At 55.2% G+C, this 24539-nt stretch overlaps 1 protein-coding gene across 1 annotated transcript in view; it reads right to left on the reverse strand.

Moving 5' to 3' along the window:
- Positions 1–885: 885 nt before the first annotated feature.
- Positions 886–24539, reverse strand: part of PACS1 (phosphofurin acidic cluster sorting protein 1) — a 130743-nt gene continuing 107089 nt past the window's right edge. Inside the window, exons 5-24 of the mRNA XM_074371698.1 lie at positions 23317–23461; positions 23030–23121; positions 22863–22943; positions 20505–20564; positions 19514–19674; positions 19047–19140; positions 14624–14704; positions 13282–13397; positions 13015–13150; positions 11891–11995; positions 11044–11150; positions 10191–10345; positions 9982–10092; positions 9226–9328; positions 8781–8823; positions 6648–6690; positions 6238–6373; positions 3750–3976; positions 2444–2563; positions 886–2332 (exon numbers count right to left, since the gene is read on the reverse strand). Of these exons, the coding sequence (XP_074227799.1) occupies positions 2217–2332; positions 2444–2563; positions 3750–3976; positions 6238–6373; positions 6648–6690; positions 8781–8823; positions 9226–9328; positions 9982–10092; positions 10191–10345; positions 11044–11150; positions 11891–11995; positions 13015–13150; positions 13282–13397; positions 14624–14704; positions 19047–19140; positions 19514–19674; positions 20505–20564; positions 22863–22943; positions 23030–23121; positions 23317–23461 (2232 nt within the window). The 3' untranslated portion in view covers positions 886–2216. The remainder of the gene's footprint in view (positions 2333–2443; positions 2564–3749; positions 3977–6237; positions 6374–6647; positions 6691–8780; positions 8824–9225; positions 9329–9981; positions 10093–10190; positions 10346–11043; positions 11151–11890; positions 11996–13014; positions 13151–13281; positions 13398–14623; positions 14705–19046; positions 19141–19513; positions 19675–20504; positions 20565–22862; positions 22944–23029; positions 23122–23316; positions 23462–24539) is intronic.

Here is a 24539-nt window from a genome sequence, read left to right on the forward strand (position 1 = left end):
CCCGTCCAGCCTGAGCTCCGCGGATGCTGTGCCTCTGGCTCAGGCAGTGTGCACGTCCTCTCCAGTTCACCCCAGACTCCGTCGGCTTCTTGTGGCATTTCCCTCATCAGCCCGATCGTACACCTTATTCGGTAACTAACATGCAGACGACATTTCTGGGACACCTTCTGATACCTCACTGGATTCTGCCCCTTGGGAGGCAGCCTGAGTTCCATTTTCCTAGCCCAGAGAGCTTGGGGAACCAGTGACAGGCTGCCCCATTTGGCCGTCCACGCCTCTGTGGCCGTGTCCTGCGGGGTGGGGATACCGAGCACCCATCCCCACCCCGATGCAAGCCCCACTTCTGGGCACTTATTCACTAGAGGAGGCTTGGCGTGCAGGCCTCTGTCCTGGGAGCACATGAAGAGCCAGGCGTCCAGGGAACAGGGCTCCGACTGTTTGCCACCTCCAAGGTTAAGGATGGACAGGAAAGTGAACTTGATGATGGACCCCAGCTCACCCTCTCCACCTGGGCCCCAGACTTCACCAAATTCCAGCAACTATAGCAGGATGCCAGCCTAGCAGGGGGAGAGAAGCCAAGTTCTAATCTTCAGTCAGAGTGGACACCGCTGCCACTACCTTGGGAGGTGGGATTTGGGGATGGTGGGGCCCAGAGAAGAGTGGGGTTTCAGAGCGGGAATGGCGTTACTTCTGTTCCTGACTTCTGCTTGCTGCAAACTGGGCAACATACCTCAGGCCTCTGTTTGTACAATCAAGAAAATGGGAATTTTCTACTTTCCAGCCAGTTCCTAGTTCACTTTGAGTGGAAGTGGCTGCACTGAGTGGTGGGAAGGGAGTGGGACAGAGCCCGCGTCACAGTGAGAGGCACAGAAGCCTGAGGCTTGCTCGTTGGTAAGAAATCACCAGTTTATTGAATGAAAAATCCAGCATCCACTCAGTCCCTCCCATCCCGCCCCTCTCTCCGGCCAGAGAGCAGCACAGCCCAGGAGACGCTCTGGACAGCAGGGCTGAGCCGGGGGAAGGGCTGGAGGAGTTTGGGGGAGGTATGGAGAATGAGAAAAACACTTTTCAAAATGAAGTTCTGTGCAAAAACTTCTAGAAGGGCTGAGGGGACAACAGCAAAGCTCTGGAGGTGCTGGCGGGACAGAGGGCTGGCAGGAACTCCACCCCCTGTGCTCAGCGCCTCCTGAGAAGGTGGATGGTGGGGCCGAGGAGGGGCTCAGACCCCCGAGGCTGCAGAGAGAGGGAGGCCTGGCTGGGAGGACCACAAGTGAGGAGGGCAGAACAGACCAGGGAAAGGAGACGGATGGACACGTGGGAACGGAGCTGAAGGGGCTGGGAGACACAGACAGTATGCTGTTGGTAGGGATCTGCTTCCCGAGTCCAGAGTTTCAAAGGCAGATCTGTGCTGGGGAGGAAAGGGTGGGAGGCTGGGAAGGAGGGTCACCCACAAGGGGGAGCCCCAGGGACGGGACCACTGCCCAGGTGAGTCACACAGAACCACCAAGAGACTGGCTGTGCAGAGAACCAAAGAAACGCTCAGGGACACTCGCGGCATCTACAGGGGACCTGGGGGTAGTGAAAGCCGTGCACGAGGGAGGCCACGAAGGCCCCTCCATCCCAGAAACACATGCGTTGTCACAGAAACGCTGTCCTTGGGGTAAGAAAGGGGTAGGAGCTGCCCCTGTGGCTGGGAGCAGGGGTCTGTGCCCCTCTCACCCCACAGCAGTGAAAGTGGCCCTGGGCCCCACTAGACGGGGGGCAGGCTAAGTAGCATCTGGCAGGTGAGCTTTAGAAAACGAGATCCTGGAGGCGGTTGGGGGCAGGGGGAGGCCAGGACTCCAGGTTTCCTATTTCCAGGAGGGGAACCGGTGCCATGTGGGGAGGAGGCTGGAAGTCAGGTGAAGGAAGGCCCAGAGAACTCGATTCCAGGGACCGGGAATGAGCGCCAAAAGGCAAAATCAACATGCCTTGGGCCTGGAGTGGAGGCACAGGAGGAAGAGGGGTCGGGAGGGGGCTGCCCAGGGGTGGGACCGAGCAGTGAGCGGGGGAGCAGTGTCCCCAGTGGCAGTGTCCTTCAGGACTGGGCAAGGGAGAGGCAGGCCCCCGGGCCAGGAAAGGGGACACTGGGCCGGGGCCTGCTGGCCTCCCCCTGCCCGCAGGCGGTGAGGCTGATGGCAGTGCCAGGAGGGAAAGTGGCCAGAAGACAAGTGCCCTCAGGTGGCCTTGCTGCCACTGAACAGTCCCACGGGGAAGTGCTTGACGTGGGTGGGCCACTGGGATGCCAGCTGGAAGAACTTGATGTCACTCCACTCGACTCCGTCGATGGACACTGGGGGTGACAGGGGAGGTGAGGGGGTGACCAGGGCTGCCAAGGCCATCCTCCCAGGTTCCCTGCCCCCGCAGCCCCCGCCTGGTGCCCCGCGCCCTGCCTCCCCCGCACCTCTCAGCATGGTCTGCTGCTGCTTGGCAGAACAGATGAGGCGGCTGATGCCTTCAATGACCTGGCTCTTAGAATCCACCTCCTTTTCTCGAGGTTTCTTGCTCAGGAAGATGGTGGGAACTGGAAAGCAAGCAGGAACCGCCTCTGTTGCAGCCCCTGGAAAAGCAGCCACCCTCTCCCCACCCACTGCCCCCTCTTCCGGCGGGAAGGGAGGTGATTCGCAGAAAGCCGGTGTTTCCTCCCCTGCTCCCTGGCTCCAGGCTGTGCATCAGGATCTCCAAGCTCCTGCCCAGTCCCTTGCGACTTTAGCTAAGTTCCTGCTCCTTTCCCTGGGCCTCGATGTCTTCTCTGAATAACAAGGACCTGGGGCCAGGTGGTCTCTGAGTCCCTTCCAGCTCAGAGGCTCCTTGCAGCCGGTAGGGCAGGGGGTCTCCTCCCGGCTCGCTTGCCTGTGCAGGGCCGAGTCTGTGAGGCTGTGTTTGCAATAGCTCTGCCGCAGGACGCCCTAGGCAGGTCTCTGGGTGCAATGGTGCAGCCCTGCGCCCCCAGGGGACTCTGGGAGCAGAGGCACGAACAGAAAGGCTCAGCTGCTTTGGAAGAGCCCAGAAGAGGAAGGAAGGGTCCAGCAGCTAAGGAAGCCCCTTCCTGACAGCTGAGGGTGGGGCTGGGAGGGCCCTAGAGTCACCCTGCCCTGCTGCTGCAGGTGCACAGCCAGATGTGTGGGTTTACAACGGGAACTGACTACAGCGAGGGCTGCGCCTGCGTCAGCCAGCTTTTGAGATGCCTGGCTGCCTTTCCCAGCAGGGGCCCCGGGGCCCCCCCCACTCCACTGCTGGTGTTGAAGCCGCCCTCTCACCCAGGATGGGCACGATTCCCCTTAATTCTTAAACATAACTGTGCCCTTTGCTCATGAAGGCTTGTGTGGCCTCCAGGGCTGGGCGTGAACGCTCTGCTCCACGGGGCCACGGTGCCCATGGGGATGTCCTCCTCTGTCACACAGCCCATCCCTGAGGGCAGTGGCTGGAAAGCCTTCGTTCTTCCCAGCAGCACTAACTGCCTCAGCCCCTCGGGCACTGACACTCAGCAGGCAGTGACCAGTGACCCCCTGGGGACCCTGGTTTCCTCTGTTACAGAAGGAAAGGCCTCGTCCCACAAGGTGAAGCAGGACCCCTGTGGGACCCCAGGACACAGGTGCTGTTTTGCCCTCATTCAAGGTCTCCCATAAGCAGATTCTGTCCCAGCCCCTGAGAGAGGAGACAGGGAGGCCTGGTGGCCCTAACTGTCCCTGGCCCCAGAGGTCACTTACCTTTCTTGTTCTTCTCTTTGGTGACCACAGTCATTGCCATGGTGCCGGAGAGCTGAGCCTCCCCACCATGGGGCAGGCGGGAAACCTGCACTGAGCGGAAGACACTCTTGAGGGTGTTCTTGGAGCTGGCGTCCCTCTTGTCACCTTCCCTCCTCCGCTCCCCAGGGTGGCCCAGCCAGTAGTCCACTTGGAGGCCAATCACGTCCCCATATGGGCTGTTGGGGCTCCTGGAGAATGGGTGACAACAGGGAGGAGGCTCTGCCCTCAGTTCCCAACCACAGGGTGATGGGGTGGGGCGGGCACCACGGGGCTCAGGGAGGGGCACCAGGAGGTGCCGGGGAAGTAGCACCAGTCACACAGAAGTGGCTGGTGTGGGAGTGGAGGGTCAGGCTGATCCGAGGACAAAGCCAGGAGAGGATGAACACCTGGGTCTCCATGAGGGAACAGTGTAAAAAGAGGGAAGCAGGGAGGAAGGAAGCTTTACAAAGGAAAAAAGCACGTATGCACACACGGACACACACACACAGATACACACACAGATACACACACACACACACACACACACACACACACACACACTCGCATACACCCAGCAAGCAGGGCCAGGGCAAAACCCCACCGGGACGGGGGAGGTTAAGAGGGCAAAGGCGGAAGCACCTTGGCGGCTCTGGAGCAGCCCCGGGAGAGCTGATGGATGCCGGCCTGCGGCTTTCTCTTATTTATGGCACTTCTAGCTCAGGGATAATTTTAGCTCCGAGGGGAAAAAGAGCCGATGTTTCCTTGAAAGGAGGCGTCAGACACAATAGGTACACAGGCTACAAAAGTCATCTGACATTTCTCTTTCTGCTTGGATTCAGTGGTTCTGTTAAAAAACAAGCTTAAACTGGATGGGAAAGGAGGCGAGGTAAGGCTAGTCCCCAGGCCCCCAGGACGCCTGGACCGTGAGGTCACAGCCTGACCTGCCGGAGGTGGGGGCACTTCCTCCTCCTCCTGTGCTTAAGCACGTCAGTGGGAGACCCCGAAGGGAAGTGAGGTGGGAAGCCTGGGCAGGGAGGGTAGGGGCTGGGATTTGGGCTCCACCCCCGAGAACACTCGGTATTCTGCAGGGACCCTGACACTGCCATTGGGGTTCTGGAAAAGCCACTGGCCAGTCCCTCCCTTCCGCTCCTACGCGGACCATCACCAGAAGAGGTGAGGGAAGAAGGAAGGGAAGGATGGAGGAAGCAGCCCCAGGCGCCACTTTCTGCTCTTTCCCACCTCAGAACCTCTCCCCTGGGCCTCTGGGGATTGCCCTGCCCCAGCCTCCCCCAGCCTTCCCCGGCCAGCTCCACAGAGGCCTCCTGAACATCCGACTAAACTGGCTACTTCAGATCCTACAGAAACTCCCTCCCCTCTTCCCAGCCTCCCCAGCTAGAATTTCTCTGTGGCTTTGGTACTGCCAGACCCTAGACCAGGGCTCTGCCCGGCTCGCTGGCCACAACAGCGCTCCAGTGATGGGCAGACTGAGCCCCTGGGGAGGCCAGCCCTCCACGGTCGGGCACCAACACACGTCCTTCTTTCTGCCTCACAACAACACTGACATGGCCATTTCACCTTTACTTTCAGGGAGTCAAAAGGAAGCTTGGTAACTTGTCCAAGTGACAGATTCTTTGCTTGACCACTTTAGTCAGGCTCCTGAACCTTTTCCCAGGCTCATCTGTGCACTTCCTTGTAAAATCCAGGTGTCGCCAGAACCCCCCGCCCTCCATTTCTGGTCCCCCGGTATCTGATCAGGCTCCTCCACTGCCCTCAGGAGTGTCTACAGCAAGAGCTGTTTGGTCAGAATCAGAATTCCCCTCACCCCTGTTCCTCCTAGTGATCGTCCAGCCCCTGCCCCTGCCCCTGCTCCTTGGCTTGGCTCCCACTTGCTCAGGCTGGATCTGGAGTTGAGCCCCACCTCTCTCCCCCATTACTGTGGTCCCTATACCTCCGGCGACTGTTCCCACTGTGAAGAAAGTCTCCCTTACTGTGCTTTAACAAGTGCCACTGAATAATAACTTGTTCTTCAACACAAGTCAACACGGTGGACACCACACAAACCACGACTCAAATCCTGATGTGTCTGACTCTCCTGCCCACACTCCTTCTACAAGACACACGCACAGAACTTTACAGTCTACAAAGGGCCTCTCTGCCCTTTCTTTTCTCTTTCTAATGAGGGCACTGGGGATTGAACCCAGGACCTCGTGCTTGCTAAGCACGCACTCTACCACTGAGCTCTACCCTCCCCCATCTCTGACCTTTCTCATTCAACCTTGTAACTGTGAGACAGACAGGGCGGATGGTATCTGCACTGCAGAGCTGTCTGGTGACTTGTGTGGCTAGTGGCCCACCTTTACTGTTCTCACCACCCCATTACTATCTAAGCCCAGAGTGCCGTCACTGTGCTGTAGGCTGCAGGGAAATCTGAGTTTGCTACCCTGACGGAGGGACGGGGAGAGAGCCTTACCCCATGACGGCGAGGGCACTGCTCATGGACGGGGAGGAAGGAGGGGTGGCCGTGGCATCTCGGCTCAGGCCCGAGCTGGAGGGCGGTGATGTGGAGGGCACAGTAAGACTGACCACAGGTGAGTCATCTCCATCGCCTGCCAGGGGGACAAACACAGTCGGCCAGAGGAAAACGCCCCTGCCCGCTGGTGGCAGGGAGTCAGGGTGCCCTGCCCCTGTCTCAGCTGCAGCCTGCGCTCCTTCCGGCCTCTGACTCCTCACCACCACCCCGGCCACTGTGTCACCTGGGGAGCTCAAGCTCTAACATAACCTAGGGCACCGGAAGCCTTCGCCTTCTGGCCTGCTGGACCAGAGAGGAGGCTGGGAAGGCACCACCCTCCCTCCGCAGAAGCAAAGGGGCTCCAGGCTCACCTGTAGTGGAAGGAGAGTCTTCAACCAGACCCACCTTCACCACCTGGGAGGGACAAGAGGCACTGCATTAGGTCTTCCCACCAAAGCCAGACTCGTCCTGATCCAGCTGGAACAGACGGCGGGCGTGACAGCCACGACTGCATGCCATTTGATCACAAGCTTTAAAAATCCTTGCAGATCCAGAGCAGCCCAGACCATTAAGAGGTGTGAAAAAACCCAGTTGCAAATAGTGAGGTGGGGCACAGGAGACCTCAGCTTTCCTCTGGGGATACGGGCAAGGCCACTTTGAGGACAGGAACCATTTTCGTCTCCTGATTTTACTTCTAAGATCACGTGGGCAGGAGGCCATCTTCTCATGTTAGAGAGAGAGACGGGAGGACTGAGAAAGCCCAGGCAGACAGGACTGGGTGGTGGGTGGGGCTGCATGCTACATCAGGCCCAGCGAAGATGCTCGTGTGCTGACAGCAGGTCCCTCCTTTCCAGACTTCCTGGAATCTGGAGGGATACTGATGAGGCGGGGGCCCTGGGTACTGGCCCCTACCCCATGGCAGGGGTGTCAACTTCAGCTTTCCAAACAATTTGCAATTCCTTTTAGAGAATTCTGGGAAGGATAGAGGGGGCCCTCCAGTGGCCAGCAAAGGGCACAGCTAGAAACAGACAACGTCGGGGCTGGGGCCTGAGGTGACAGGTGACTCCTGTGACCTCCCAGGCCCAGGCCCAGCACCGGGCAGAGCCAGGAGGTCATGGAAGCTGGACCCTGGGAGCTGGCATGGAGTGGAGATCACACACAGATGGCTCCCTCAAGGCTGATCAGAGCACAGTGCTGCTATTCACTGAAATTTGTCCCAAATTCTCTACACATCCTTATTTTAATTCCCGGAAAGTAACACACTGATACTGTGAACTTCCTGGATATGACTCTCCTCTCTCCTGGCTCCCCTGGTGTTGCACGAGGCTGCCAGCTCCTCTGTTGGTTTGTCTGAATTTTTAATTTTTTTCTCTCTCTCTCTTGCTGTGAGGCCAGAATGGCAGAGACCCACAGCTCCACAAAGATGTGGGTCAGACTGCCAGCCCGGCCCAGGCTACGGCCGTGGTCTGGGGGCCTCCAACGTGGCTGCCCCAGAGGCCGACAGGGACTAAACGATCAGCCAGACAGGAGGATTTCCAAGGCAGGAGAAGGGGCTAACAAATCCCCCCAGGCTCACGCATCTCCCAAGATCACTCGAGACACCCAGAATCTGGGACAAGCAGAGAACAGGGACAGTGGAAGCTGGGTCCCTCACCTGCACGTGCCCTGTGTCCTCTAGAAGCTGGGAGGGAGCCTCAAGGAGGCTGTAGGAAAAGATACAAGCTGATTTGGAAGAGAAACTCAATTGTTTCATAAATGGAAATCTGAGTTTTTGGCTGTGCTTCCGTGTGGTGTTGTGGCCCCAGGAAGGCGTCAGCTCTGACCCCTCTGGGCTCCTGCTCTTGGTCGGTTTCTGCCTTGTAGCCCAGCTACAGTCGCATGAAACAAACGCCAGTACCACCTGACACCAAAGACACCCAAGAGGTTTTCCCTTAATTTTCAAAACCCACTCATGTAGAGATTCTCCCTCGACTCAACAGGAGGGGAAGAGGAGCCCCTTCCTCTCGGTGGGCTGCTGGACCTGGGAGACAGAGACACAGATTTCTCAGCCCTCTCCTCAGAACATGGTCCATCACTGTTTCTGATTTCCCTGGCGCCTGCAGAACCAATGCCCTGGACATCGCTTCCGAGGCCAAGGCACCGAGCTCAGCGCCTGGCGAAATAAACATGAGGTGCCAGAGGAGAGCCGGGGTGGCCTACGGCCCAGGAGCAGACACTCAGAGAACAGCCTAGAACCTGCCTGGCCCAGGGCTTCGCCAGCTCGGCACTCCTGACACTCAGGGCTGTTCCGTGCACCGCACTGAGCCCCCACCCACTAGATGATGCTGGGAGCACCCCCAGCCCTGCCGCTGACAACCAGAAGTGTCTCCAGACACAGCCAGATGTCCCCTGGGAGCAAAATCACCTCCAGATGAGAACCACTGTCTAGCTGAGTCTTGTGTGTGTGCGCGCAGGACAGGGAGGCCAGAAGAACGGTGGGGCACAGAGTGGGGGTCGGTACTCACGCCAATGAAGGGGATAAACTTCTGATACGAGTCTTCATCAGGGCTGTTGGGAGAGACAAGAAACTTTACGGTTGGTAGGTGAGCGCTGGGGACACAAACTGTCCTTACTTTATTGTGGCTCTAAGGGAGACCAGACACTGCATGACATCTTCCCATCAGGCCTCAGGATGGCAGAAGGAGCCACCTAATAGAGGTAAAAGACCTGAGTCTGCACATCCCACCCCTGCTCTGCACTGAGGGGGCATCCACCCGGGGGGGGGGGGGCTGGCCCAGGGCAAGGAAGGGAAGGCCTGGGTGGGAGGCAGTGAAAAACAGTCTTTCACATTCTCTTGGGTTCCTCCAGAGGGAAACGGGGTGGGGAGAAGGAAAGTGTCAAAAAGCAAAGAAAACCCAAGATTTAGCTAGCCCCACCACCATTTTTAAGAATCCCCTCAGTCAGACATACAACTTGTGCCTGCAGGTCAGCATGGCTTCGGCCACAGGAAGCTGGTGTGTCACGCCCGCCCCGTTGACATACTGCATCACCCGCCCCACCACGTCCAGTTGCTCTGCAGAAAAGCCAAGAGAAGAATGAACGCTGATTTATTTCAGCAGGAAACCCTCTTAGAGAGCCCCCTTCATAAGACTCATCAGAAGACCCTAGGAGCTGAGGCAGAGACAGGGCTCACGGTTTCCCAGGCTTGCCACGCTCCAGCCTCTGACTTTGCTCAGAGCAATTTTGGAACCAGGAGCAGCCCCTCCACCCCTTGCCGGTCACTTCCTGCGAGGTCTGGGAAGCATCACCACCTCTCGGCCTTGCAGAGCCCGAGCTGGCTCTCATCCCTGCCGCCCTTACTCTGTATTTCAGGAAGAGACATGGTTGGTGGAGTGTTATTCATTTATCAACAGACACTTAGGAACTATTCTCTGCTTCTTATATTTGATCTCTACAACCAGATATTTCCTGCCACCACCCCCTCACAGCCTTCCTTGTTTCTAGATGTGCAGAGCAAACGGCAGAGACTAAACACAGCAAGAGCGGAAGGGCTGTGCTTAATGGGCCGCCTCTTAATAAATACTGAAAAAATGAGCTTGCAAAGTGATGGGGAGGATGAATCACAGTGGGGAAGAGCAGCATGTGCCCAGGCCTCTGCCTGCAGCCAAGCCCACTCTCCCTGAATCAGGCCACCTGCTGTCTCCGTCACTTAGGAGGGGCGCTTACCTGACACCGGGGGCTCTGAGCGACTGAACAGATCTCTCCAGCCAGAATCAAGGAAGGTGCTGCTATATCTACTGTCCACGGAGCCCAAGTATTTTGCCACTGGGTGAGAACCTGGTAGATGGAAAACAGAAAGGCGGGCTAGTTAGGGAGTGGAACGATGCCCCGGCGCCACCATCCCGCTTCAGGTGCGGGCTCTGCCGCATCTTTACCGAGGGGAATGATGAGAAAGCGCATGTAGCCCAGCCAGTCGGAGGTCTTGCTGGCCAGCGACTTGACAAAGAACCGGAGGATGGAGCTCAGGTAGCTCTGGCCGCCCACCGCCGCCACCTTCACCGGTTTCGGCATGGAGGAGTTGCAGTTGCAGCTGGGGAGCAAGGGGAAAGGCGGGCTCACGCTCAGGCTGGCCAGCATCCTGCTCAGAGGGATGCCCTAAGCTCAGACTTTACCTGGTCTTCACAGCCCACAGGGGAAAACAGACCAATAAACAAAAAATGCAGAGAGAGGCAATTAACCAGAGTGCTTCTGCAACTAAGAGAGAAATCCAGGATCAGAGAGGACAGGGAACTATCTGGAAGGAAGACAGAACTGGCTGAGGCTAAAGGGGAGACAACTTGGCAGTACCCCTGGGGGTTGGCAGGGGACCTGAGCCCAGATACCAGGGATGCCCGCGGCTCTTTTTCCCGCGGGCAGGGACCTGGGGCCCCGGAGGTCCTTGGGAGGGAAAGCCCCAACTCTGGGTAGTCAGAGGGACAGGAGTCAAAAGTCTTTGTAAAGCCTTGAGCTCTCTCTGCCTGGCCTTCCTCCTCGTGGGTTTAAGAAGAGGACGAGACAAGTCAAGGTGTGGCAGGAGACCAGGCAGGGAGGCAGGCGGACATTTTTACCCCTGACCCTCTGGGGCCAGCACAGGCGTTGGAGCACCACGGCCTGCCGCTGCCTGACCAGGTACCCACTGAAGATCCATGGTCTGATGAGGCCAGGAAGTCCTGCCATTGCTTGGAAATCGGGGTGGGAGGATGAGGTCAGAGGGAGCCCCAAAGAGCAGGAGAGAAGCCAAGCCCTTACTAGCGCTGGATACGGGTGAGCAGGGCGGACAGCACAGCCTGGACCTCCACCGTGGAGCAGGTGCAGACGACGGGCTTCCGCTGGTCCTGGAGCAGCTCCGCCACATACTGGGGGCCGGGGAGGGAGAGGAGCAGGGACACAGGTGAGGCCAAGCAGGAGGGACACTGCTTCCCTTCAGCGCCAAGAGGGTGGGCAAGGCCCAGAGTGAGCTGCAGGGCCTGGCCCGCTGTCCTTCAGACCACAGCTGGGCACAGGTCAGGCTTCTGGCTGCCAGTGAGGAGAGGTGGGGCCAGACACCATGGAGATGGGCGCACTAGGAAATGCAGGGAGACTTAGGAAAGATTCCACATTGCCTCTGCGGCCCACACTCAGGGGTGGCGGGGCCCCTGGGAGAGAGGGGTTCTGGCCCTGGGACCTAACCAGGTGGACAGTGGGGAGCGGAACGGCCAGGGGGCTGCACTGTTGCTCTGCCCCTTCTGAAGGACCTTCGTGGGAACTGGGGCACCTCTGGCATCTCCCAGCACTTTGTGCTTCTCCAGGTACCTTCCTTCCATCATGCTGCCTGACACGCACGGCCAGGGAGGAAAGTGTGATAGGAAATATTATTGCTTTTTTACAGATAAGGAAACAGGTACAGAAAATTAGTTATTTAAGGTCCCCCGGGCTAGAAAGTGATGGAACTGGGACTAGAGCCCAGAGCTGTGGGCTCAGTTCAGGGGAGGAGGGGTGCGAGACACGGGTGTCACTTCCTATTTCCACACGGCCTGCCTTTCTAATCGCACACCCTGGGGTGTCTCTTGCTCCCCTGAATCTCTCCTCCCCAGCCTTAGGGTCTTCAGTGCCTTACCTGGCCCTGCCAATCAGCAGTATTCACAAGGATGACATTTTCTGGGAGGGCTGCATCTGACACCAGGATCTGATTCAGTTGGTCATATACAACCTTTCTTGGAATCTGCAGGGACAAAAGTGTCTATTGGGCAGTCCCCAGGGAGCCTGAGGGTGAGGATGGCCAGCAGAAGCTGTGGAGGAGAGCTGGTATCCCACTGGCCAGACCAACTAAGCAGAGAGGGGCCTCAGAGCACAGGCTCAGCACCCCGTTCTGAAGGGCCTGGAGGGTGACGATGTGGAGGGGGCAGGAGAGGAGGAGGGAGGTGACGGTGAGCAGGTGTTCACAGGACTGGAAATGAGGGCAGCCGGGAGAGAAGTAATGAGAGCGGCAATCAGCGCTGTGTGGCAGCCCTCCTGTCCCAGGGAACAAAAGTATTTCAGAAACAGTGATTAACAAGAAGGAAGGACAATGTCTCGCCCTGGGCACCGGGCTATTCTAGTCTCGGGCTCGTTTTCAGCTACTTGAGAGCGTCAGCTCAGGGAGCCACGCTGGCACAAACCGTCCTCCCGGGGATGTTTATCAGGGAAACGGACAGGCCTGCTGTTCACTCGAGAAAAGCAGGAGCCGCGTGAGGCCCGTCGGGCGGGAGCGTCCTCCGCTGAGACCCTGCCTTCCCGGGGCCCGGTTCCTTCTGCGCGCCTGTTCCGGCCCACTTTCGGGTCTTCCAGTCAAAATGCTCTCACACTGTCGAGGTGCCAGCTTGAACCCTTGTAACCGGCCCACAGCAGTACTAAGGGTATCAGGGCTCCGGTCAGACGTCTGGCGAGGTCTGATGGGGCTGTCCCCTAGAACCGCTGTCACCACCGTCCCCAGTCAGGTCTGATGGAGGCAGTACCAGCCAGAGGTGTGCACCTGCCACTGCCAGCATCTCCAGCTCCCTCCTCTGCTCCCCGCAATCAGCAGAGGTCGATTCCACACTAGTAGTATGACCAGTACGTCAGACTTCTCTCTTTAGGTCTGTCTTCAAGACCTTAGTCAGAGCAGTTCAAAGCACCCCCCCGTCCTCTCCCCTTCACCGCCAAGGAAGAGGACAGAACAGAGCTGAAGTCCAAGGGTGCCTGGGGGTCCAGGGGCTGGGGTACCTGTGTGCTGTGGCCCAGGTCGGGGGACCGCTCGCTGTCAGAGCTGTTGGTCCTCTCACTCAGGGGCTTGGAGAGCTGCCGCTCCTTCAGGGGGGTGCTCCTCTTCTGCCGGGGGGTGTGCACCCCGTCTACTTTGCTGCCAGAGATGTGGAAGGAAATGGTTAAATAGCCCTCTGACCCAAAGCCAGCAGTTGCCAGCCCCCTTTCCAAGGCCACCCTTGCTGGCCTCAACACCACCCTGCGCTTCAGTCTTCTAGGCATGAGCACCTGGGAGAGGCAGAGCCCTGGAGGTCGGTTCTGCTGGACTTCATGGGAGTTTTGACTTTCTCCGGCACAACCAGACTGGCACTCACGTCTCCAAACATGTCCTGGTCAGTGATCTCCTGCCATGGAAGAAAGGCAGCGGTGAGGGTTTTACTCTGAACGCAGGAGCCACGAGGCCTATTGCCGTCAGGAGGGAGTCAGTCCCTTGGTCCTTGTCAGGAAGCCCATGGTTCTAAAACTCCCTCACCCGATGAGGATACCATCACCGTTTAGTTTAACTCGGTGCATCCGCCGTGCCAGGCACTGACTCTTGCTACTCAATCCATCCCCTAAATCTATGAACCACCTGTTGGCGGGCAAATCAGGGCTGATGATCTAGCATCTCTGTGGGAAGGAGAGCATTTTACTCAGGCGGTGAAGTGGCTGGAATTCCATTTTGAATAGTCCACTGTGCAGTGTGGACCAAAGTGGGGACAAGAGTGGAAGCTGGGTGACCCGGATTAAACTAAAGTAATCTCAAATCCAGCCCAAGGATTTGTCATACACCAGACCCTGAATGCAGCATTATTTACTACGGGAAATGTAAGCCTAAAGCAATTCTTCCTCGGGCCCCATTCGACTAGCAGCTCTCACTGTGAGGTGATGCACCGCATACCACCAGACGGCGTCAGGTCAAGCTCTCTGCTCCCTCCCACCCGCTGGGTGGGGCCTCCACTCCCACTGGATGAACTTCCGCAGAACCTCATTGTCCTCCCCCCATGGAATCGCTCTGTCCTCCTGGGCCTCACAGAGCCTCTGCCCCAGCTGCACCCCGGCTGGCTGTCCTCCAGAGACCAGCATCACACGTGCAGCCACACAGCCAATGTGTGTGGGGTTTCCACTGTTGTGGCATGGAATCAACCACTGCACCGATGCATCCTGTGTGCTCCTGAGCAGCAACAGGAGCTCTTAGAGGAAGCAGCTGACTAGTAACCGCTTGGAGGTTTAACGCTGGGGGCTGTCTGGCCACTGTAAGAGCAACACTGGAGGAAGGGGCGGTTTTGCAGGGGAAGATACTGGCCATATTCTCTCAGAAGTAAATGAAGGTGACAGAGAGTGAGAAATTATCCAAATTAGCATTTGACCAGATCTAGTTAAAGGGCAGAATGGGGACACTTCTGGGTTGCTGGTTTGGGGAGAAATCTTTATTCCCTGGGTAAGGATTTCAGAAGAGAGTGCAGGACATGCCCAAGTCCACAGACTCAGGCACAATTTTCAGGGTGGTCCTGAAGGGGTTTTGCCTTTATTTCTTAAGGTACAAAAAACGATTTTAAACAGCTGAAACAGGAGACTGAACCATACATACCAGAGTGTCTGCTTCAGTCAAGCTGTCATCTTGATTTTTAATCCAAGCAGATTTGACTTTTTCTAGAGCAGCCAAATCCATCTGCAAAAATTATAATGATTAGTCATCACCAAATAACTACCACTCTAACTTGTTTTCTATGTCCCTTAGAAGCTTAAAATACTTTCACTTAATCTGAAGACCACATAATATCCTTGGGACTTTCATCTTATAAGCAGTATGTTTTTGTGAAAACTGAGCTTCAGAAGACTGTTATTTTGCCATCATTAAATCAATAATAACACAGTGAGATGCAGAACCCAGAAATTCTGACTCTCACAAGATGTCCCCAGGGGAGAGCAGCTCAAAGTTCAGATGGCTTTGCTGTGCGATCCATCAGTCTCAACCATGGATTCGGGAAACACCTCGCCCAGGAGGGGCATCGGGGACTCTTCTACTGTCAGGGTTGCTGAGAAGAAAGGGGGATCTCACAGTTCAGGTCTTTGATTTCGAGACTAAAGTCATCCATAGTAGCCAAATGCTTTTCACTTGGTAGAAACATCTAGAAAACCCTCAAACAGAATATACTAAGCCATTTAGGTGTGAGATAATTCTCCCTTTGTCCCCAACTCTTACTAGCATTTCTCATAAATATTAAAATTTTACTTTGCAAATACAGATACATAACCAGATTTTTCATACTTGCTAGTACGGCTCCTGGCTGTGCAGATACCAGTGTCAAAATCAGATACCAGAAGCACTTGCGGGGGGTAGGTCTTAGCTGGTGGGAAGGCATGGGCCTCAGTGGGTCTCTCTGGTTCTTGTGGGGAACCAGGGAGTCAGGATAGACCAAGGATATTCTACTTCCTCCCAATGACTCAAAGCCCTTTCTCTGAGTAAATGCAGAGCCCGGAGAAATGGCAGGCTCCCGGCAAATTAACGAACAAGGATCGCAAAAGTAGGCCTGTGTCATACGCTAAACCACGGTCTCTCTACCTTGGCACCACTGACACCTGGGGCGGATCCTTCCTGGCCATGGGGGCATCCTATGCAGGATTTGAGCCACACCCGCTGCCCCATCACCCCCGTGGTAAGAACCAAAAATGTCTCCAGTCACCGCCAAACGTTCCCTGTGAGGCAAAACCCCTCCTTGGTTGAGGACCACTGCTCTGAGCTGTCTGCGAGACGAACCCAACACATTTTAACCAGACTCTGTGATCCCAGAGCGTGAGATGGTTCGGCTCAGAGCCACACAAAACCGGCTGCCTCCAGATTGCACAACCAGTTCATTTACACGTTGTCGATGTGAATAACCGACATTTAACAGTTCAGAATCATTAAGAACTCTTGGTCAGACTTAAGATTGAAAATGGTTTCACTCAGTTTTGGATCTTAGTGTGACAAATGAATTGAACACGTTTTAAAAAGAATGAATTGGTGCAATAACGCCCATTGGCTGGAAGGTTTTAGGATGGCCCTGCCGTCAAGCCCTCCGACAACCACAGCATCGTTTCATGGTACAGCTGCGGCCTCTGCTAGGGTCTGTAACTTGGATCGGGGGTGGCGGGCACCTGCTGGCTGCTGACTTCTCCAGGTCCTAGTCAATCCCACTGGGAGCAAACTCCTGATTCTCCAAGTTCCTATTCCTGCTCCTATAAATACTTCAGGCTCTTCTCACCCTAGCAGTGCAGAAGCTGTGTCTGTCTAATTGTGTGGCACCGAGGCAGATGCTGGCAGCCTCACGCACTGCGCCCGGGGGGTGCACACGCTCCTGTGTGCGGGGAGCGGGGGCTATCACTTTTATGAAGCACTGGTCTTCAACACCATTTTTTTGCAGTGCTATGGAAATAGCAACTTTTAGCAGCAGGCAATCTTGGCTCAAAAGTCCTCATCTGGCCGCCCCAGGTGAAGCGCTGTCAGAAAGAACCAAATTATGTTGCTACTATATGCTCAAGTCTTCGGAAACTCAACAACTGCAATAATTTGTAACAGCAGAAATTCCTTCTGGTTCTAGTGATGAACTGAATCCTCTGAAATTTGGGGAACAAAAAGGAAGATTAAGAAAAATAAATGAGTGACAATGCTAGGAAATCAAGGAAGAGAGGACAAAAGCTGGGCGGCGTGTGCTCGCCTGCCTACGGATGCACCATCTCAGTATGTTTTCCGTGTACGTTCAGAAGTTCTCTGTGTAAGAGCACAGCCTCGCTCTGGAGTTCCCAAAGTGTCTTTCATACTAAAGGATTCCAAAGTTCCACACCCACATCAAGACATATGGGGCTTTTCAAAATAGAAATATCACAGAGAACCAGCAAAGCCTGAAATCTGGCCAAGGGAACCAGAATTTGAAGGACTCACTAAAAAGACATCTAGTCATTAATTTCGGGAGCCCAGAACTGAAACGGCTGTAAGAGATTATAACACGAATAGCAAAGCACCTTAGGTTTACTGCAGGCCCCTCGCATGGTAAATCCATCCATCCATCAATCAAGCGCCATGATGGGAGGTTTTACCTGCATTCTCCCACGGGACCTTCACACTGCCTTGTAAGGCATGCCCTTTTTACATGCAATTTGTAGATGAGGACATGAAGGCTTGGTAACTGCCCAGAATCATGTAGTCAGTGGAGTGACGGAGTCAAGAATCAAACTCAGAAGTCTGAGTTCAGAGCACATGCTCTCAATCCAGCCCTCCCCTGCCCCAAATACATGTTTTGCTTAAACAGGGACCCTTAGGCCATCACATTGTAAAGACTGATACTCAATTGACTTTTGAGCTAACCGGGCTCTTATGCCGGGTTCTTTACCTTTTTACAAATAAGGCACCTGAGGCTCAGAGCATAAAGGTGATTTTTCCTTCTAAATTTTGTAAGCCATGCAAATTGAGATGAGAAGTAGAACCTGCAGACAAATTCTATCAACCCAGAAACAGCTTCATTAGTATAAAATATTTATCTTACTGATTGAATAACAACGATCCCTAACATTTCTCGAGAGCGTTCGCCGTTTGTCAAGCGTGATGCTCAGTGCTTCCAGGGCATTGTCCCAGTTAATAATCAGTTGCATTGTGTTACAGGAAGGTCCTTGTTCTGCATTCCTAGGACACCGAGAGACAGCGCCCCCCGCCCCCTGGCCAGGCCCCAGGTCTCCCTCTAGAAGAGTCATCCCTTATATTTATGTTTAATATGGGATCTGGCTCTAGTGGCCAGTGGTCTGTTCACGTGGGCAGTGCTGACTCAGCAGGGCCACTCAGCAGCCCCTGTGAGAAAGAGAAGCTACAAGCCACATCCTAAACATGACTAGTCAAGTGAGGCTCTTCAGCTCCAGAGCAATGAACCAGGGCTGGGAAGGCTGAGAGTGCAGGGTCAGCAAGCAGCAGGCCTGCGGTTTCTCTGTGGAGGGATTCTCCTTGTGGGCTGCAGTTTTTCGGCCCACGTTTACTCACTAACGCCACGTGGCGCCGCTGCTCTAGGGCCAGACCATGCCTGCAGCGCCTTCAGCAGGAAGGATAAGGTAGTCGACAGCCCCACCTGGTGGCAGCAGGCAGTAAGGCAGCCCCTGAGCTGATGGTTCGCAGACAACTGGGGACAGGCGGCAGCCCTTCCACACATCGTGCTTTTCAGGGAACGGAGGGCCTCACACACTTCATATCATTTCCTTACAGTTAATACCTATTTGCAGGGAGAGTTTTGTATTCCCTCTGTTAAAGCAGCAAGAGCAGGGGACTTAAGGGATTCAGTTTCTTTGAGCTACAGAAAAGACAACAGCTTTCAACTGCAAACCGCACACTGCACTAAAACCATGCATAAGCCTTCTTGCCTTTTGTCGTAAATGAGGGGAAGGATAACTTCCCAGGACTGAAGCCTTGCAGCAGCCCAGCTTCCTGCCTCTGCTCCACTGCTGGGGAGAGCCTTCCCAAGTTGGGGCAGAGCACGGTCCTGGGGTGGTGTTGGGCTCTTGGGGTGCTGTGGTAGACAGCTCCTTTTCCCTCTGCCTCACCAGGCAAGATGGAAACCTGCCCACTGAATTCTGATTTGTTGCGGGCACTGCCCCTTCTCTGAATAAAGCCCAGTAGTGTCTCCTGAACAGACGGCAGGGACTTCCTGCCCCTTTGCACCCATCCTGTCCCCAGCCTGGATGCATAATCACCACCACTGGCTGATGCCACACTCCCAGCTCCCATGTGAGGGGTGGTGAGGGAGAGGTTTGGAGGCACTGTATGTTCTGGGAGATAACGCTCCAAGCCACAGCAGGAACAGACCAAACAGAACACAACCCAGCCGGAGCAAAGCCCCTGGGGCACTAAGCTCCGGCCAGCACAGCCGAGGTTGGAACAAGATGAGACTGCTCATAGGTCCCAAATGAGCCAAGAGCAGAGGGCCCAAAGTGTCAAGCCCCAAGTGTCCCCTGGTCCTGCTCCCACCCCAACAGCCACAGGTCTTGCTCACGGGGCTGGTGGTGTCCTTGCCGAGGCTGCCCTTGCTGTTGAGGCTGCCAATCTCTGTCTGTGAGCTGGACTGCGACATCCCCTCGAAGAAAGGCCTGTGGCAAAGAAGCACAGCCAGGGTCAGTGCCGCCAGGGCCCAGAACGGCAGCTCACACAGGGCCGGGTAGAGTTGCTGCTCAAGGCAGATCGACAACCCGGGCTTCAAGGATGCTGGTGAGGAGGGACACAGTAGAGGCTGGACAAGGAGGGGCCTGGACAGGAGGACTTCAGGAGAGTCCTCTCAGGGCTTCTGTCAGCTAGAGGCTCACACGATCATCTTTATCCAGACAGCTGGAGGTTCGACAAGGGTGAGGAACCAAGAGTCCCTGGTAATGGAGGGGAGGGGAGGGATGGGGGCAGAGGAGATCGCTACGGCCTAGTGGGGAGAGGTGCAGGGAGACCACATGACAGAGGGGGTCTGGGCCTCACTTGAGCTTGGGCTTTGGTGTGCTGAGGATGCTCTCAGTCTCCTCCATCTCGGGGCCACTGTCGCTGGGATTGTACATCTCCAGACTGTCATACAGCTCATCCAAGTCCTCCTCTACCTCTCGTATCTGCTCCCGGGACACATGCTCCAGCCCAAAGCCCACCTGTGCGGGAAAACAGAATCTCTGAGTTTGGGGTCCCCCATTAACAATATGGTGGACATGCAACTCCCTCCTCCTGGACAGGCACCACCAGCCTCCCTAACTAGTCCCCTTTGGGGACATACTGCAGCTTCACACTCATCAGGGCAGTCTTGGTGTCCTTTCTGGGACTCAATCCTGGGAGCAGGGATGTGGTGAGGCCACCTTCCCCTCTCAGTGTCTCCCCAACACTACCCACTGGGACTTGGCCTCGGGAAGAGAAGTGGGAGTGCTATCGTATTTCACCAAAGAATGGGCACAAGAAAACCCAGAAGACTGGAACCCTGGCAGGCTAGTGCTACCTTCCTCTACCTCCCACAGAGGGCAAAGAATTCTCTCGACGATTTTTATCTCCAGATGATTTTTATCTCCATCCTCTTTTCAGTCCGCTGAGAAGAGAGCCTGTGAAAACTGGCACCGGGCCTGCCAGAGCCTGGGGAAAAGAGTCTTTCTCGGCGGCCAGTTCTGGGCTCCCACCTCACAGGCTGCTGCTCCTGATGTTCCCCTTGGGACAGGAGGGGCAATTAAACAACAACAACAGTGTTGTGACTGACAGCCCGCACCAGTGGTTGGGTCCAACCATGCATCCTCTGCTCCAAATGCCATGGAACCTTGGGTGCTGCGTTGTAAATCTTTCTCTTTTCAAGTTGCACAAAGCCCTCCTTTGGCTACCTTCTCACTTGGGGGTCCCGGAATCTTGACTCCCAGTGGCAACACAGAGTGTGTACCCCAGGAACAAGGCTGAGACTCAGGGAATTCCAATCCCCATCAACCTTGGGAGTAAGGGGTCATACCTCATCTGAAACTTTAAACCGCTTCAGGAGGGCCACGAACTTCTGTTTGATGTTAGGTTGCTGTAGGGACAAATTGCACGATAGTTCTCAAATAGCCCCTGCTTGTGGACAGCGATCACTTCGTGTTGGCAGAGTGATCGGGAGCCCACTTGTGTGAAGCACTGTGGGAGGAAAACATGGTGGGGAGAAAGCCCCCCACCCTGCCCCGTGACTCCCCACCAGGCATCTCCAGCTCAGCCCTTCCTCTAGTCCTTTGGAACCATGGTAACCAGGGCCCCGGGCAGGATCCCAGAGGCACCTCCAATGCAGCATTTCCCAAACAGAGCTCCTGCTCCTCTCTGTGGATTTCCACTCCTGGCTACCCAGTCACCCGGGTCTGAACCCCGAGTTTCTCCCTTCCCCTCCCCACCAGCCCTGGCTCTCTACCCTCTACCCTCTGGTCCACCCGGAACACCACTTCCTTCCTCCTTGCACCTCCCTGGGGTCACGGCACTGCCTTCAACTAACACCCCCCCAACCTAGCTTCCAGTCTTGTTCCCTGCAGAATTCACAGGGACCACTCCATGCGCAGATCCAACCATGTTACTCCCCAGATGAAAGGCCTTCACTGGTCCCTGCGCCTGGGGAACTTAAGTGTCAGCCCTGTGCTGTGTCTCCCGGGAGCTGCTTCCCCCGTCTGGGCCTCGTCCACCGCGCAACCCCACACACCTACTGAAGGGGAAACCACTGCTTAGAACTCTGGAGAACTGCACACTGTTCTGCCCCTCTGGGCCTTCACATACGGTAACTTCTGCCTAGACCGCACATTCCCCCAAATCCACTGGGTGAAGTTCTCTTTACTCTCAGAAACCCATCTCTCAGCATCTCGCCTGTGAAGCTCTCCTGCTCAGGCTGGTCACTTTCTCCTTAATGCCACTGCTGTCCCTTACCCAAAGCTCCAGCGTCTGGCTCCTGCCCTACTATGTTACGGTCACTTGTATAGATGTGTCTGTGTCACTGGACACTGCGAGCTCCCTGAAAGCACGGACCAGACCGGGCCTTCCTTATCTCTAACCGCGGGCACAGTGACTAGCTTGTGTCCATAAGCTCTTCCTGACTCAGCGACAGACTCACCACCTGGGAATGGAAGAGACTAACTTGCAAATAAGACTGAGCTAGGCCTTCAAGAAAGGGCAGGGCTTCCAAAGGTGGAAACGGCCTTCGTAGCAGACAGTTCAGAAAACAGCCTAGAACAAAGTGCCTTTGAGCAGGAGAGAAAAATGCGTGTGTACAGGAGATGGTTCCTGGAAGACTAGCTGGTAAATGCCCGCAGTGAACAACAGCAACAAGACATCAAAGGAGCACTGAACGCCGGGCAGGTGACCAGGGAAGCTACCGAGGAGACTGTGGGAAGAGGCGAGTTATAAACCCCAGAGGCACCCATGGAAAGAAAATGGGGCCTCCTTGTGGTTACAGCGCAGGAAAAAGAAAAACTCAGCAGGAGGAGCCAGGACAGAGGGCAACCTCCAGCCTCTCCCATCCTCAGAGCACACGGGGGCACTTGAGGATGGTGACAGGCCTTCGTGGGCTTTGGAGCGCCAATCAAGGATCGGAATAATCCTTTATGCCACTCCTGAAGGTGATGGGAATCTCTGCCCTTGGCACCCTGGGCAAGCTCTGCACTAGAGTCAGGGGAAGAATGAAACCGAATCTCTTCCAAAGAGCTCCTGGCACTTTTGACTCTCCCACGGTTTGGCACAGGAACTTCACAACAGGTCACAGTTCAGCCAGAAGTTCAAGTATTAAGCGTCTCGGTCCAGGACTCTAATTCCACTAAAAGTAGTGACTCCTGAAGAAATTGTATGCAGGAGACAAAACCCCAAGGCATTTGGTCTCTAAGGTTATGAATCCATGAAGGCAGGCACTATATCTAACATTATCAAGCCTCATCCTAGCACTAGCCTATTTCTGGGAAGCTCAACAAATGATCCCAAGTGGAAATATTCCTAGAGAGGGCAGGACTCATCTGTGTAGGAACGGGGTGTCACTGGAAGGAGTTACCTGGACAGGGGAGGGAGGGTGTCTGAGCTGTTCTGCTCCCTGAGGAAGCACCCCCGGTCCAAAGTCTACAACAAGCTTTCTCAACCTCTCTTCTATCCTAAGATAACCCGGAGCATATAACACGCTCCTATACTGCTTCTCAACAGCAGTGATTCTTAACCAGGTGCTGGCGGCGATGGAGGTACAGGGATGTCTCTGAACCCTGAGAGCACGGCCATTTGCAGATGCTAAAGAGCCCCGGGAAGTCTGAACACACCAAGCCTCCCGCCCCCAGCCTGAAAATCTCAGCTAAAACGCCCCCGGGCCCTCAGAGCTCACCCTTGTGATGGCCGAGGCTGAAGTTAGTTTCCTCCGGGTCTTCTTTACTTTCCGTAGATCCTCATCTTCATAGTACAGGTCCTACATGGGGAGGGGTGGGAATGAGGCTGGGAAAGCCCAGGAGGGCCGGGATTGCCTCTCGGATGCTTTACGTGAGGAGCCGTTACCTGCCCGTGCAGCGGGTCATCACTGCCTTCCTGCTCGGATGAGAAACTCTCCTCCTCTTCCTCAGAATAATTGTCAATATCAGGAGAACGGTCTGGAAACAGGCACCGCAGTAAGATAATCTCGCAAGGGGAAGATCTGGCCTAAAAGGCTTTGACCGGCTGGAATCATGTGCTCCTAAGGTGGAAACTCCTCCTTCCTAGGAAAGTTCTAGGCTCTCTGGGGATGCAGATTAGGGAATGGGCGCCCTTCTGACCTGCAGGGCTTCCGGACCCTGCGCACATCTTACCAGACAGCTTGGACTTGATTCCCTCGTGGTCAATGGGCTGGCTGGACAGGGAGTAGATCTTGATTTCCGCCACAGGCACGGAGACGTCCTTCACATTGCTGTGAAGGCCAAGCACCAGAGCGCCTTCGTTTGGGTGCTGCATCACCTGAGGGCAGAGCAGCCAGGGAGACCTTCACCAGAGCGCCATGGAGCTGCCCACGCCCCCACCCCACCCACGTCGGCACACAAGCCACAGGGAATGGCGTTCTGCTAACACATTTGCTTCCCATCTTCCAGATTCATGCCTACTGTTTTCTTATTGCCTGATTTTAAAACTGTCCCCAGAAGTGCCAGTCACGGGCCAGGCCACGTGCTTAAAGACAAAAATCAAAGCCTGAGGTTGAAAATGACTGTTAAGCTCTAGGACTGCATTCTTCTTTCTTTTTTTTTTTTTTTTTTGCTACTTAAATAGTTTACTGAGAGTCTGTGGGCAAGGATTATACAAAATTTGTTATGATGAAACTGACTTTATGGCAAATTCTTTTTTTTTTAAATTGAAGTACCGTCAGTTACAGTGTGTCAATTTCTGGTGTACAGCACAGTGTCCCAGTAGGACTGCATTTCGGTTGAAGGCCTTCACAGAGAAACTAGTCTCCAGGCTGGGAGGGGCCTGCCTGCAGGCGGTGGTCACCTGTGTCTGGCAAGGAGGAAGGGGACCTACAGGAGAAAGCGGATGGGTGTGACACAGCCAGGGAAACGTGGCGTCCACACACTTCACCCCCCAGGCCTGATACAAAACGTGGAGAGGACAGAAAGATGGGCTGGGACTGTCTTACACTTTATTATGGCCACAACATTTTTCCTATTTAATGCACTAAAGTACAAAAGTAAGTTTTAAAGTTGATTTGTGGCCCCTTTCTTCTTCCCCTTCGTCAGGGCTGATATTTGCTGGCATAGAGAGGAGCCACACAAACGAGCAAACATACTGAGGAGACGGGAATTAGAAACACGGGAAGGGGAAAGGCTACAGTAAGCCCAACGGTGGGATCAACTGGAATGTGAGCTCACATCCAGCTAGACAGACACAGATATGGGGCTAGAGATGACGTGACTGTAGAGGAGTGCATACGCACGTGCGTACACACACTTCCCAGCTCCACGGGCTGAGAGGGAGCAGAAGCAATGATATTGCAGTGGGGATGAGCACTCCTAGTACTCAGATCTTGGTTTCTAAATACCATTCT

The sequence above is a fragment of the Camelus bactrianus genome, chromosome 10 (genome assembly GCF_048773025.1).
Source record: "Camelus bactrianus isolate YW-2024 breed Bactrian camel chromosome 10, ASM4877302v1, whole genome shotgun sequence".
NCBI classification, from domain to species: Eukaryota; Metazoa; Chordata; class Mammalia; order Artiodactyla; family Camelidae; genus Camelus; species Camelus bactrianus.